This window comes from Mustela nigripes, chromosome 1 (genome assembly GCF_022355385.1).
Source record: "Mustela nigripes isolate SB6536 chromosome 1, MUSNIG.SB6536, whole genome shotgun sequence".
NCBI lineage: Eukaryota > Metazoa > Chordata > Mammalia > Carnivora > Mustelidae > Mustela > Mustela nigripes.
In genome coordinates this window covers 218,424,957-218,440,546 of record NC_081557.1, presented here as the reverse complement: position 1 = coordinate 218,440,546, position 15,590 = coordinate 218,424,957, and the positions used below count along the sequence as shown (strand labels likewise).

The 15,590-nt window shown below is 37.7% G+C and overlaps 1 protein-coding gene across 2 annotated transcripts in view; it reads right to left on the bottom strand.

Annotated features, from left to right (window-relative positions):
- The window catches only part of SLIT2 (slit guidance ligand 2), a 354,964-nt gene that overhangs the window by 70,253 nt on the left and 269,121 nt on the right, over positions 1-15,590 (bottom strand). Inside the window, exons 13-18 of one of the 2 annotated variants that reach the window (XM_059381673.1) lie at positions 13,384-13,527; positions 13,108-13,271; positions 12,091-12,114; positions 8,426-8,576; positions 5,332-5,406; positions 3,413-3,556 (exon numbers count right to left, since the gene is read on the bottom strand). In XM_059381673.1, the coding sequence (XP_059237656.1) occupies positions 3,413-3,556; positions 5,332-5,406; positions 8,426-8,576; positions 12,091-12,114; positions 13,108-13,271; positions 13,384-13,527 (702 nt within the window). The remainder of the gene's footprint in view (positions 1-3,412; positions 3,557-5,331; positions 5,407-8,425; positions 8,577-12,090; positions 12,115-13,107; positions 13,272-13,383; positions 13,528-15,590) is intronic. The other variant, XM_059381682.1, reaches the window with a different exon arrangement.

Here is a 15,590-nt window from a genome sequence, read left to right as displayed (position 1 = left end):
GCAAATGTGCAACATTCATCTACTGTTTTCTGAATGATCTCTTGTCCTTAGGAATAGCTAGCTGCCCATATACACCAACAGCTGTGTGAGAATAAAATAAACGCTTAGCTTACAATGACCACACTCAGTTACAGAAAAGCCCGGTGAGCCTCGCCTGGACTCCCGGCCCCATCTGAGGAGGGTAGAATGCTTTTTCCTCTGATGCTAATTATGTTTGCCTGATTACATAATGTCCCAATTCACCTACAGCTCTCTGAGCCCTTGAAGCCCCATGATTTGTGTGTTCACTGTGGCATTACATTGGGAGCAGACAAGAATGAATAGTCACGGCAGATGGAGAACTGAGGGCACCTCAAGGATATCCATGCCAAGTTATTGTCAGCATGGGCTGGGGAGCCCAAACTAGACAGAGCACCCAGAAATCTTGCACAAATTATTGTCCTTATGAAAATTATTTTATTATTTTAAAGTTTGGAACTTAAAAAGAAGTAATCGTTAACAGATTCCAGTTGTTCACAATGAAGTTTTTGTAAGCTTCTCTTGAAAGAATTCTGATTCTTTTTTTTTTTTTTTAAGTCATTGCCATTAATAGGATTAACATAGTTGCCATTTCCTCATCACTGCTAAAGTTTTGGGTCCCTTTGTAATTCTTCCTTGAACTGTTTATTTGTGGGGCTTAGAAAAATTCCTTAAAACCCCCATGCAATGGACTCAGTGGGTTAAAAACCCCATGTAAAAATGAAGAGTTGCCATGAGTCTTATCCAGAAATAAGGCTGAAAGTTATTTCCCTGAATTTTTCTAGACGTGTGCGGACTACCCTACCCTACTAGAAGATTGCAGTATATAAAATAGAGAGGCAAAAATGAATTAACAGCAGAGTGTTCCTTTAAAATTCTAGATGGCTCTACAGAAATAAATAGAAATATTAATTTTTGCATTCTGCTACGTCACAGATAGGGAGAAAAAATGATGCTGTCCCTATCAAGGCATCACTTTATGTTCAGAGGGAAATGCACAACAGAAGGTCATTTCTATCAGCACTATCATTTGCTGTAAGTAACAAAGAACACTTGGTTTTAATCTTGGTGAAGTCATGGATACCTGGGAGAAGCTGAAAAAAGCTTTACTTTCTGTTGCTAGAAAAATCCATAAGCACACATAGGTATGACATTTTGCCTGCAGTCTCAAATATTCAGACTCACTGAAATCTGTGCACATAATACTAAGAGCATTACTAGTCCTACGGAGTTAAGAAGTCTAGGGATAGTAGGGTGCTGTGTCAAAATCTTCACAGTCCCAAACTGAAAGATACCACTTGGAGAAATACATATGTCCAGATAAACCTACTTTCATCCTCCGAAAACTCTGAGCTTGTTCTAAAATGCTCTATTATTCTTGTGTAGCAGAGTGGCTGAAGGAGACAGCCAGTGGAATCTGTCTTAGGTGCCAAATACAAGAGGCACAAAAACATCGCTAAAACTGTAATGAAGGAGGACATGAATTTAGAGGACTTGTCTCAGGGAGAGTCCTGTGAGTGGAACCAGTCGGGAAAAAACAAAAACAAAAACAAAAAACAAAACAAAAAAACCCCCACAAAAACACTTTAATAAGCTGCTTGAGTTGGTGTTATGAACTCGACTATATGCCCTTAAATTCATATGTTGAAACCCCAACCCACAATGTGACTATATTTGGAGAGAGGGCCTTGGGGAGGTGATTAAGGTTAAACGTGGGACCCTAATGTGTTAGGACAGTCTTTATAAGAAGAGGAAGGGACACCAAGAGCTTTCTCTCTCTCTCTCTGCACACAGAGGAAAGGCCATTAAGAACAGAGTGAGAAGTTGCCATCTACAAGCCAAGAAGAAATCTTGCCAGAAACCAACCCTCTCAGCCCTTTGATCTTGGACTGGTAGCCTCAAGAGCTGTGAGAAAACAAATTTTAGTTGTTGAAGTCATCAGTCTGTGGCATCTTGTTATGGCAGCCCAAGGCAGACTAAGGTAGGTGGGATATGGACTCCTTCCTCATCTCCTTACCCTCCACTCCCCATCCCTCATGCTGCCCCTTCCAAAGAGAAGGTTCCCCTAACAAGTAGTCCTTCAACTAGTATGCAACAAAGGGATTCATGTTTTCCTGCTTGCAGGATTCATGTTTTGTTGTTGCCTGAGGCACCCTCAGGGAGGGGACCAGGGGCAGGAGTAGATGGAGCCACCTGGGGTGTATTTTCTCTGCTCTCCCCTCCCCTTTCCTCAGTATCTCCTCCATAAAAAAGGCTAAAGGAATATTTGCACAACATTTTGAAGGCACTCAAGTTAGTCTGTGGGAGAGCTGCAGACTGGTTCTACTGGAAGTGAAGTGCCATATTCTCCCCGTGAAGCTCAAGGAGCACACATCTACGTTCACGAGCAGAGATTTTTCAGTACGATTTGAATTTAGGATGCTATGAAGGCATCCACATGGGCAAGGGAAATGGTCTTCTCCTTCTGCATCTGATAGAGCGCAGGCAGGGGACTTCTCGGCTATCAGATCCCCTGGCTGTGGCTCTGATGGTTAGGAGACACGACGGAGCTTGGACCTCTATCCACTGCAAATATTATCAGTGGCTTCTTGGTTACAGGTAGTTTCCTTCGCGTCTACCAAAGGCTTCCAAGTTTGGGGTTGTGTCTCTTCCAATTTTCAGGTTGCCACTTTTGTCGAACATAATGCATACCTTAGAGATCATAAAAACTAAACATATGTATTGTAGAAAACTCAAGTAACATAAAGTGTTGTTTTTGTTATTCAATGCAATCCCTGTCCTCTTTGGCCAAGAAATTTTTTAAGAAACATATATAATTTATTTTTCCTAACCTCCCTACTCCTGAGCAAGTAGACTTACCTCTTAGCATGTTTCTTTGAAATAGATAGTACAAGATCTATCATGAATCAGTCTCTCTTTTTCACTAAGACCTTATGGAAGCGAAAGAAAGTGGTTTCCAGAAAAACTTGGTTATTCTGCCACAGGGTTTGGATTGGATTCTGAAGTTTGAGCCCGGGGGCCAAAAGCAAACATTAGATGGAGGTTGAGGAACAGGCAAGAGGATGAACATTTTGAAGCAGAATGGGGACAGGGAACATACCCCTACAAACACTGGAAAAAGGGCAATCTGTTTGTTGAGGAATCAGCAGCCAGGAGACAGTCTTGATCTTTGGCAAGCAACATAGTGAAGTCAAGGGTGTTTGAGTAAGGCACTGTTTGGATGCACAAAATGTGTGTGTGTGTGCATGTGTTTTGTGCTTGCGTGTTTGTGAGAGACAGAGAAAGAGATGGGAGGGTCAGAGGAAGTCTGCACAATTCCCCAGCCTGGAATTATAACGACCAGTGAACTACAACGCTATGGTAAAAGAGTCACTATGCAGATAAGAATACTTACAAAGTTTTCAGGCTTTCTAATCCCTTGAACATCTTATGCTGAACATTTTCCAAACGATTACTTGTGAGGAGTATTTCATTGACACCAGATGCTCCTTCAAATGCTCCTTCTTCAATGTCTGTAATCTTATTGTTGCTAAAGTTTCTAAATAAGAAAAAAATTGTTGAAACAAGACTTTAAGCTATTTCTTTTTTCTTTTAAGATTTTATTTATTTATTTTACAGACAGAGATCACAAGTAGGCAGAGAGGCAGGCAGAGAGAGAGGGGGAAGCAGGCTCCCTGCTGAGCAGAGAGCCTGATGTGGGGCTCGATCCCAGGACCCCAGGATCATGACCTGAGCTAAAGGCAGAGGCTTTAACCCACTGAGCCACCCAGGTGCCCCAAAGCTATTTCTTTCTAACAAAGAGGGCACTGAGGCAACATGCTTGATTATTTTCTTCTAGTGAACAAGGTTTTTCATGATTTCCAAGCTGTTGGCTGCTCACCACACCCACAGCTCTGAAAAGACACCCCTTCCTATTCCATCAAGTCAAACTGATGATAGTTCTGAGGGACAATGTCAGCGGTAAAAAATAGCAGCCCAGTCAATGTCAGATTATCTGCAAGGGTCCCCAGGAGTATAAAATTCTTGAGGTCAGGTATTGAGTTGTTTAAACTTTAATGTTCAACATGAAGTTTAATAAGGAACGTTTAAAGTAAGTGTCCCTGATAAAAACTATTAAATTAATTAATGACTAAAAGAAGGCTGTTGTGTAGAGAGAAGATGGATGGGTTAAATGTGTGAGGATTTAGCTTGCATCAGAAATGTATCTGAATATGGGTTTGTTCCCAGTCAAACCTCTCACTGCGTCCAAACAACCCGTATTTTGGATGATACAAAACACAACATTGCTTGCCCAGAGGGCAAAAATATCCAGGTGCAGTAACACCTTCCTATAGGTTCTATCTTTCTCTTTCTCACTGTTCACTCCAAGATAAGGAATGACCCCAGAACCAGGGTCATTTTTATTTATCCTTTTATTCCTCCATAAACATGTGCTCAGAGTAGTTCCTCTATAAATATGTGCTGAATTGAAAGGTATGAATAAAACGAAAGAGCAATCAATGTCAGTGAAAAAGAATAATCAAACAGCAAGAAACTCTTTGGGAGGTGGTATGATATGGGGATCAAGTGCACAGGATGTAGTTTGCTCTGCTGTGTGCAATCAAGGTGACCGAGGGTCATTTACACATAGACAAGAACAGATATTACAGAGCAACCCTCCTTTTCTCCTTTTGGTATTTCCTCTTGTATGAAGGTTGTTCCGTTGGCCTGATACTCCTGACCTCTGTTCTGACCCTCCCTCCTCTTCAGGGAACAGGAATACTGCGTGACTGCTGTTGGAACTGCTGAGTTTATAAACTTATTTTAAAATATGAGTTGTGGATATGTAGTAATACAGATGAGCTATCAAGTCAGTTTACCAATCATTAATTTTGACTATCTTCTAATGAAAGTTTAATGAAGCAAAAAGTCAAATAGTTGACATGAATGTGCTGAAAGAGATATAACAGTGTGGTTTAGGGAACAGTAAAGGAAGTTACAAAACACTACTGAGCCCATTTCTAATGAGCTTAGATTGCCGAATCCCTGCTGTGGCCACATAACAAACCAGCTGTCTGAATTAAAGTAAGACACAGGGGCTCTGCTACAAAAAAATGTGGTTGGCATCCTAGAATACATAGAAAAGAGGAGGTTACTCAGGCTCCTCTCAGAAATTACCCTAAATTCATGTCACAGGTATTCACTATAGGGAAATTTCTCCAGATCTTTTATAGTTCCCAATTTCCAAAGAAATCTGAATAAGACTGCACAGGGCTTTGAAAAACACAGCAAAACACCAAAGAGATTTAAAAAGGTGGCTAATGCACGGCTTACATTTTACGTAACTGTGGAAGTTTCTTGTAGATTCCTGTAGCTTCCAACACCGTGAATTCATTATTATTGAGACGCCTCAGAAAAAAAAAGAAACAAAAGTTTCAATCACCAACAGCCAGGAAGGGATTAAGTTTAATTTCTTTTACAGAAATATAAGGTCATTTCATGATTATTCTAAAGTAAAACATAGAATACATGTCACAGAAAGTCTGTGGAAGTATTGATTTTTCCCCATTTCACTCAAAAAAAAATTTTAAAGATATTATTTATTTTATTTGACAGACAGAGATCACAAGTAGGCAGAGAGGCAGAGAGAGTTAGGAGGAAGCAGGCTCCCTGCTGAGCAGAGAGCCCGATTCGAGGCTCCATCCCAAGACCCTGGGATCATGACCTGAGCGGAAGGCAGAGGCTTTAACCCACTGAGCCACCCAGGCACCCCATTTCACTCAAATTTTAATGAGCAAAATATTAAGAAGCTCACAGTAAAGAAAACCAGCAACCAAAATTCAAGGCCAGCTCTCTCATTCAGAAATCTGTAGAACGAAGTTTCTCAAACCTTGCCCAAAACTATTTTTACCCCAGAAAGCATTTTGGACCATTTTTTCCTAATCACTTGCTCCATACATTTTTTACTAACAGCTTTTATGATATGCAATTTATATGCCATAAAATTCACCCTTTTACAGAGTGCAATCTAGTGGTTTTAGCTTATTCACAAAATTGTGCAACTATCTTTGCTACCCAATTTTAGGACATATTCATCACCCAAAAGAAAAATCTCATATCCATCAGAAATCATTGTCAATTTGTTTCCCTCCCTGCTTCAGTCCTTGGCAACCACTAATTTACCTTCTGTCTCTATGGATTTTTCTATTCTGGACATTTCATATAAGTGAAGTGATAAAAAATGTGTCTTTGTGTGCCTAGATTTTTTCACTTTACTTAATGTTTACAGGACCTATCCATGTTTAGCATACATCAGTACCTCATTCCTTTTTATGGCCAAGGAATATTCCATAGTATGGATATAACAATTTGGTTCATTTATCTATCAGGGGATAGGTATTTGAGTTTGATTATCATGAACAATGCTGCTGCCAACACTGGTGTACATACAAGTTTTTGTGTGGATATATGTTTTCAATTCCTTTAGATATTTTAATGGTATAAAATTGTTGGGTTACAGGGTAAAATTATACTTAACAATTTGAAGAATAAGCAAACTGTTTTCCAAAGGTGTGTCATTTTTATATTCCCCCAGCAATGTATGAGGGGTCCAATTATTGTTTTGTTTTTATGGCCCTTCTAGGGAATGTGTTACCTCACTGTAGTTTTGATTTAGGGTTCCCTAATGCTTGATGATACTAACCATTTTTTAGCTTGATGATAATGAGTGCATTTGCTTATTGGTCATTTGTATATCTTCTTTGGAGAAATGTACATGCAAATAATTTGCACACTTTTTGACTAGGTAATGAATACCTTTATTGCTGAGTTGTAATAACTCTTTATATATTCTGGATATAAGTACCCTATTAGATATTGATACATAAATATTTTCTTCCCAGTATTAATTTTTAAATGTATAATTTACAAAATTCTTAATTTCTTAAAAAGCACACAAACTTTCCTAATTACTAAATTAGATGCTAGTGCTGTAATTCTTAAATGTCAGATAAGCCTACTTAAGCTGTTATCTGCTAGAAGATATAAATTGAAATATTATTTGTGATAGTATTAGAAATATATACAACTCTTTACATGACCATTGCAATAGAGTTCAGGCCTTTTACTGTCTGAATGGTCTCCACACATTTCAAAAAATCCTGAAGCTTTGAAATAGATTCAAAAACTAACAGGAATAATAATAATAAGTATCACTATAGCCACAGGGCAGTTTATGTCATCTCTTTGAAAGCATTACATTTTTTTTTTTATTTTTTTATTTTATTATTATTTTTTAAAAGATTTTATTTGTTTATTTGACAGAGAAAGATCACAAGAAGGCAGAGAAGCAGGCAGAGAGAAAGAGGGAAGCAGGCTCCCTGCTGAGCAGAGAACCCGATGTGGGGCTCAATTCCAGGACCCTGAGATCATTACCTGAGCTGAAGGCAGAGGCCTAACCCACTGAGCCACCCACGTGCCCTAGCATTACATTATTTTAAATTATTTAAATTGTTTAAGATGCATTAAGTGACAGGCATGAGTTTAGGCACAGTGGGAGCTAAACTATAGAACACAATCCCTGACACCAAGGAGTTACAAGCTAGTGGAAGACAAAAGGATTATACAAGCATAAAAGGACAACCAACTTTGCAAAGCAGTTAATAGCAAATACCAGATGGTGCTATATATAAACGTTGCTAAGATGTTCACAAAACAATGAGATTTCACCAAATTTCTCTTGAATTTTTAGAACACTAGCATGACTTTTATAAATAAAGTCACTAAAGGCAAACCATACTTGGCATAGAATCTACACATGATTCAACAAACATATTTTAGCACCTAGTATGTGCTAGGCTTGAGGTAGGGTTATAAATAGAAACTGATCTTGTTGTTCTTCCAGCTCTTCCTATGCTATCCATTGTTCAGGGAAAAACTATCCTCTGCACTTTAATACTCCATAATCACGGAATCCTTCCACCTTCGAGTCAGTGAGATAATAAAGCCAATAAAGTCTCTCTGACTGAATTCATAATTAACAGAGATTCAAAATGGTGACTCTCCAACTACTTTTTTGTAGTTGCTGCAAAAGACTGTATACCTTAGAAATCTATTACATATTTAGAAATGGGTGCAGGCATAAATAACACCCAAGAAACAAATATCAAAGGAATGCTCTTATTATTAGCATTATTAAAAACTAACTGACTTTTTGAGAGGTAAATTAATTTCTGTAGTCATGTCTTGGACCAGAAAGATGAAGTAAGAGAGCCTCTAATATATCTTTGTACAAAGAAGAGTTATGGTCATGTGCGTTAATTAAAATCAATGTAATTCTTGAAAATAAAAGGGAAAGAAAAAAATTGCAATGCTATGCTGTTTTCATTCGCTCCCTCCCAACCCAGATTTTGTTGGGAGATGAACTCACAGCTCTGCAGTATACTGGGGAATGTGGTCGGGAATTTTGATGAGTTTTTGATTGGAGCAATCTACTGTGGTTCCTTCACAGCGGCACTTTTCAGGGCAAGCCAAATCTGCAAAGCAGTCCCCACTTAATTTTGATCGATAATCTTCTGTGCCTATTGAGGATTCAAGGGGAAAAAAAAAAAAAGATACTGAGTCTAAAGGTTAGAACAGTTGTTAATTTGTAGGAAGAAAAATAGTAAGATAACTATAGATTATGCAGCAGGGAGACAACTTGGGGAATTTTTGGTCAATGGATGTCAGGAGAGGGTTAAAACAAGGGCTTGGAATTTGCTGGAAAAAAGAGTAACCAGATTCACAGGACAGGAAAACATTAATAGAGATGAGCTTTTCACAGCTGTACTTTCTGCTGATCCAGTTATGAGCCATTCTAGCCTAGTTGACAGCTAATCATACAATGGCTATTAATTGTTACAAAGTTTATTTTTTTCTCTGAGTCAGGAATTTAAAATGTATCCAGTAAGAAACATATTCCTATATATCATTTTAAATTAGGGCTTTCAAGGCAAATAGATGTACTTAGGTTTTTAATTTTTCTATGGTCTTATATTATTCTCTCCCTCTCACATAATCTTCAGAAACGCCTAAAAAAGCCCTCTTTTTTCATTTTGATTTTATAAAAGGAGACAAGTAAATCCTGATTTAAGCCTCAGCAGCTTGTCATGCTGTAGAAAGCTGCGTGACGTTCCATGGTGCTTGACGGAACCATGTTTTACTCATACCTGGCAACCACATGGTTAGATCAAGCACAACAGAAAATCTCGCGACATAATCACTACACCATCCACTAGGCCAAGGGTAAGACCGAGAGGAAAGATGAAGGGAAGCAGGAGAAAAAGCTACAGACGTTCTGGAAACGTAATACTGTTTACATGACATGCATTCTTCCCGCAGAATGTTTATGACCATAGTAAGAGTATTACTACCGAAGATTTCCTGGAAACACAAAGAAGGGGCTACACTGAAAGGTGCCTCCACTGTTCCTCAGAACTGCAGAATGGAAACAACAGCTTTCGGGAACAACATCCAGGAAGAAGTTGAAGGTGAGCTACAAGGACAACAGAGAAGCTCAAAAGATCTGTAGTTTCTTCTTGAAAAAAAAAAAAAAAAAAAAAAAGGCGCAAAAGACCAAGACTAGAAGAAGGTACATCAGGATTGAAAAGGGAGGACATTATGTTTCAGATCAGACACTTTTACTTACAGCCAAAATGGTGAATTCCTGCAAAAGTAAAAATCACCAAGGAGGAAAGAAAGAGTAATCCCAATTAAGATTATTCAACATATATAAAACTACCGAAGGTCTCTTCCTTCTTTCCTTACTATGGCAATTATAGGGGGATGGCATAGTATGACAGCCATCATCATGCTTTGCAAACGATTGTGGTACTTTTTTGAAGCACAGTGCTCTTACAGGAAAAGCAATGGCATACGAGATGCACAGCACAAATTAAGTTCTTGTCGATTCCTTTAAAGTGATGAGCTCTCTGCAAGATAGATTTTCTGTTGAGTTATTACTATAATATCTAGAATGCCATATAGAATGGTAGTAGGCAAGTAAACATGCAAACGTAAGTGAAAAACAAATCACGGAGATTTTCAAAAGCAAATACATCTGGATTAAGCCTTATGTGGTGGCTTACATGCTTTTTAATGACCTTTCCAACTTATACATAGTGTCACTTAGTGGAAATGAAATCAGAACCTCATACAATTGCAAAGCTGAGTATGATCATTTCATTAGATTCGGCAATTAATGCCAGGGCATTTACTATGGAACTGTTTTCCTGTAGTTTTCATTTTAAAAGTGAAATGAAGAAATACTGGGAACAGAGGGCTAAATGACAAGTACATTAGGTATCTTATATTTAAAATAGTCTGCATTCAATGAAATGACAAATGATGTTTCTCTTATGGAGACTCAATAGATAAGCTAGGGAATTTAATATAATCTAGGGGAAAAAAGGAGAGAAGACCAAAGAATTCTTCCAAGTCCTGACTTCTGTTGCTATTGCTTTAATGTAAACTGAATGATCATAAATTATTGACAATTAAGCCATGATATCACATATACAATGTATTTCCCAAAAAACCTATTTTGACTGCTGTCAATAAATAGGCAAAACTGTATAAGAATTTATGAAAACATTTGGACATTGGATTTTTAATTTATGAATCAGAAATATTAATTTATAAATTACTAATAAAGTATATTTAAGTGTAATAGATTGAATAATTTGGTAACAGTTCTATTAACTACCACAATTTGAAAATTTTACTAATATTAAAGTTTTATCCTACAGGTGTTGTGGTGTATAGAATATGGCTTTTTTCTGGGTTAAGTAATGGCTATCAGATGACTTTCTGCTTAATAGTGAGGTAAAGATAATGAATTTTAAAGATTCCCTATGAAGGCCAATCAACTGTTCTATTCAACATGTTACTTCCTATGCAGCCTGTGTAATATATAAATATTATTGATCATTCAAGCTCAAAATAAGAAGTAAAACAAAATCTGTTATACACATAAAATTATTCAAATTATAATTAAATAATGGCAAATAACACATATCTCCTTAAAATAAAGACCGAACCCAGAACTCTTCTTTAAAAACCAGTAAGGTTTTTGCAAACTAACACCATATAGAATATCTTCTTATTGGTAGCTGTTAAAATATATGATAGTCTAGGATATCCCCAGGAGATGGTAAATGTAGCCAATCAATTACTAACATATACTTTTATACAATGGTTTAAAACAAACAAGTCAAGAGGCATTTTACACAATTGGCAGGCAAGGAAAAAATAAACATATTTCAAAGAGCTAGTTCCAGAATCATCAGCCTTGACAGTGTTAAGATTGTAGTGGTAAAACATTTCAATTACTTTTCTAAAAAATATTTTATTCATCTGCTTAAATTATTCAAGACATTTAGTGCCCTGGAACATCTGAGGCTTTCAGGATGTCTGTCAGTATTGTTTTTGTGGAGTTACTCTGTCACTCCAGGTCTGTAACAACATTGACTCACAATGTATAATTGCAAGTCAACAAGCAGGAAGTTGCTTTTTTATGTGAAAAGTGAAACAACAGTAAAGCAAAATAAAGTGAAAAGGGGGCACTTTTTTAGTACAAAGACTTATGTTAAAAAAGTAAATTTCATGGTTGACAAAAGAATTCTATGTGTTTTTAACTGATTTCATATAGAACTGGCTCTTTGACAACAAGAAAGGTCTGTCTTTAAAACCAGCTCAATAAGCTACATTTTAAAAACAGGTTGAAAGATCAGATATACAACATAAGGAGAGAAAATGATTTAAGTAGAAGGCTATAGGTTCAGATATTTTAGCTACTGTGAGAAATTTTAGATAATGTACCAAAGTGAGAGAGGAAAAAAAAGATGGGGGTTTAATAATACATATGTCTAACATCAGAAGCTGCATGCAAAGGTCAGGTTTTCAGGAAACAGCTACAAGTGATCTATGCAGAAGTCAATCTATCTACAGAGTATCCACTGTACTTTCAAACACATGCATATCAAAGTTTCAGAAGCTATATTTTATAAGGTGAGGAAAGGGTGTCTGCCATTAGTCCTACTACCGAGCAAAACCTACCTGGAATGAAATACTGTTCTTTAGCTAAATAAAAAAAAAGAGAAAAAAAAATAGAAGATGCACCTGAATGTCAGCAAGCAGAGATATGAGTTATATTAGATTAAGAAGGGACTAGAGGTACTATAGATAATTAAGTGAATTATATTCACAGCAGTGGCTGAAGTACAATAATGTACAGTGAGTAGTAAATGTCTCTAGGACCATGGACAATAAACAGCTTTGTTTTGATATTAGCTTTTTAGTATGAATTAACTGCCGAATGTGAAATACCCTGGAAATGGTTAGACGGCATACTACTCAAAACATACAGAATATATTTTAGCATAAGAACATAGAAGAGATGAGACCAAAGCAAATAGTAAACTTCAATAAAGTAAGCCTTTTATATAATAGTAACTCAATGGATCTATATTTGGCTTTTTATATACACTACTCCCCAAATCCTAAAAGATGGCCTTTTGGTAGAAAAAAAAAATTATCCTCACATCCCTATTTAAAATAAGAGGGTGAAAAGTAAGTAAACACATTTAGTGTGCGAAGCAAGGGAGCAAGGGATCGGGAAAAAATCCCCACCCCCCCACTTCCGAGCCAGATCAAATCACACTACCAAGTCTCAGTTCACTTTCTGAAGAAATGAGAACAGGATTTATTACCTTAAGTTTCTCAATGGAGAATAATACAACAGACATGAGATTTAACAGACATAAAAAGGATTCTGAGCTTGCTAAAAGGCCCCTGTTTAGGTTGAACCCTAAAAATACAATATGAAGTATCCAGGCATCTTTTTCTGGTGGCTGGTAGCCTATTTGTTATGTTGGATATAGTGTTAAAAATATTACATATACGAGTGGTATATGAATGGTATCTACGGCTCTCTTTATTTTGTAACTAGACAGAAGAAAAAGAAGTATATTCTACAATGTTTGGTAATTCATCTGAAGACCAGCTGTCTCTAGGTCTCCATAACCACTGTTTTGGTAACACAGGCGAAGTATCTCACATGAAGTAAGAAATTACCTGAACAACGGAATTTCTTGCTTTTGATTTGTCCGATTCTTTTGTTTGCCAGACGCCGGGGGCTGGTGCAGCGGGCACCACTGGTCTCAATGGGGTTGGTATGGAGATAATCCGCCAGCCACTTGAGATGGCAATCACAAATAAAGGGGTTCTGGGCCAAATGCCTTTCAGAAACACAGACAGAATACTTTTACACATGACTTGCTATGAACTCAACTCTCAAATTCACAGTGAAGACAGCAGTCATCGTATTGGATCCAAGCCATATATACATACATGGTTTGAATGGCCCGGAGAGGTGAAAAAGTCCCCTTGGCAATGGTCTGAAGCTTGTTGTCGTACAAGGAGAGAAGGTTCAAGTTGTGCAGATCCTGAAAAGCATCTACCCGAAGGCAGTTTATCTTGTTGGCATTCAATAATCTGTTTGATCAAATAGTTGTAGAATTAAAGTGTAGCATCTTGTTAACCCACCTTCAAGATTCTGTCCTTCTTGAGAAATACAAGAAACCAAGAAAACATTTCTCTGAACCTTAGTACTAACATTTTAACTGGAATAATTTAGGTATCACAGGTGGAAGATATGCCAGATAAAGCAAGGGTCATGTGGTTTAATGAATGTCTACATCTAGTGGTACTTACACATTTATTCAATAAAAATTATTCAACATATTCTCTGGAAGATGAAGAGGTAAGGCAGTGGACAAAGGTGAGTGAGACCTAACATCTGTCAAGGACACCATAAAAAAATGTCATAGAGCATTAGTCTCTCTAGATGCTCTGAGAAGCAGTTCAGGCAATTTTCAAAACTGAAGCCAGAGTGAGCCTTTTAAAACACAGAGCACTTTCTCTCAAAGCCAGGCAGTAACTCTCAAATCGTTCTGAGTGAAGCCAACATCCTGACAAATTGCCTCAACACACAGTAGGACCATTAGCATCCCTTTCTGAACTTCATGACCTCCAAGTTCTCTCCCCTGGATGCTTCAGCTTCAGTCTCCTTGTTGGGGATCTCTTCGTAGAATGTTTTCTTCCCTGCTGTCTGACTCTTCTTCTTTGAGTCTGTTGCCATCTTATCTTCTCAGTTCAGCCTACCCTGACCTCTCTCTTCAATACAGTCGCCTGTGGTTGCCCCACCTCACCCTCTAGCACACTCAATTTCTTTGTTATGATCTGTTTATTTCTTCTATTTTCTTAAATACATATTTCTCTCTGTTGCCTATGGTTTATTTATTACGTTATTGCTGTCATTTCTGTTTCCTCAAGACAGGCATTCTCGCTTGTGCCTAGCACATACAAGGAGCTCCATAAATATGTTGTTGAATGAATGCTTTAGGATCCTCTTGGAGAGTGACACAGTGCATAACCCTATTAAAGGCCCTGGTCCTGCATTATAGATATTCATTTAACTTTGCTTAACAAAATATGCCAGAAACCCATTTTTTCCCCCCAACATGCTATCAATAATCCATTTCAATATTCTATGGAACTGTGGTTTACAGATCATACTTTGGCAAATGCCATTCTTGTAGGTTATATGGGACTATGTCTGAGCTTTTATGCATGTTGGACTCCCTTTGGGAATACACTTGCCCTGCCCTCCACCTTTAATGCTCTGTCCCATCATGGCTGCACGGGAAGCTCACCTTTTCCAGAAGCTTCCACCCAAGTCAAGTATTTCTTCCTCTAGGTCCCCAAGGAAGTTATTCAGGGCTACTTAATCTCCACAACTCCTTTCTATAAACCTACATGTTTGCCCAAAGGTGGATTAGTGCTCTCCGTGGGCAGAGAACATTTTCTGATACTTTCTTCTCTATTAGCATTTGCTTTACTGCTTTGATACTTAAGGCTTGAACAAATAGTACCTCAAAAAATACGTGCTCTGTTGTTTAGGTTTGTATGCCTTCTTATTCAACATACTGAAAAATGATTTTCTTTTTGGCCACCAAGAATCTCTACTTTTAATTAATATAGGATATTTCTTCTGCCTTACTTTTTTTTTTTTTTTTTTTTTTTTTTAGGTATCCACACACATGCAAAGCTGTGACTTCCTCGAGGCAATTCTTTTCTCTTTTTCTTTAACCTCCCTTTAGGACTTGACTTTTTGGCCTTCTCTGCGGTCCTCAAAATAGTTTCTTAAAAGCTGAGGAACTGGTTTCAGGTATAGACTGGTAATCCCATTTCTCCATTCTGTGCCACAACACAGATCACACTGACGATGTTCCCTAATCTGTCAGCTAACTGACGGAGGGAGAGAGCAGAAATAAGGAGAAGGAAAAAGCGGGGAGCACTGAAGACAATTGAAGAAGGTGCTGTTTTGAGGATTTTGTACTTACTTTAAATGATGTGGTCTGCAAAGTAGGAGAAAAAGTGTTGCACGCTCTACTTTCCTTTGCTTCTTGCATGAACCTACTTCTTTTCCCCAGTACCTCATCTGTTCAAGCAAATCTAAGATGCTTAGCCAAGTTCTCAGCTAGCCAGAAAGAGAA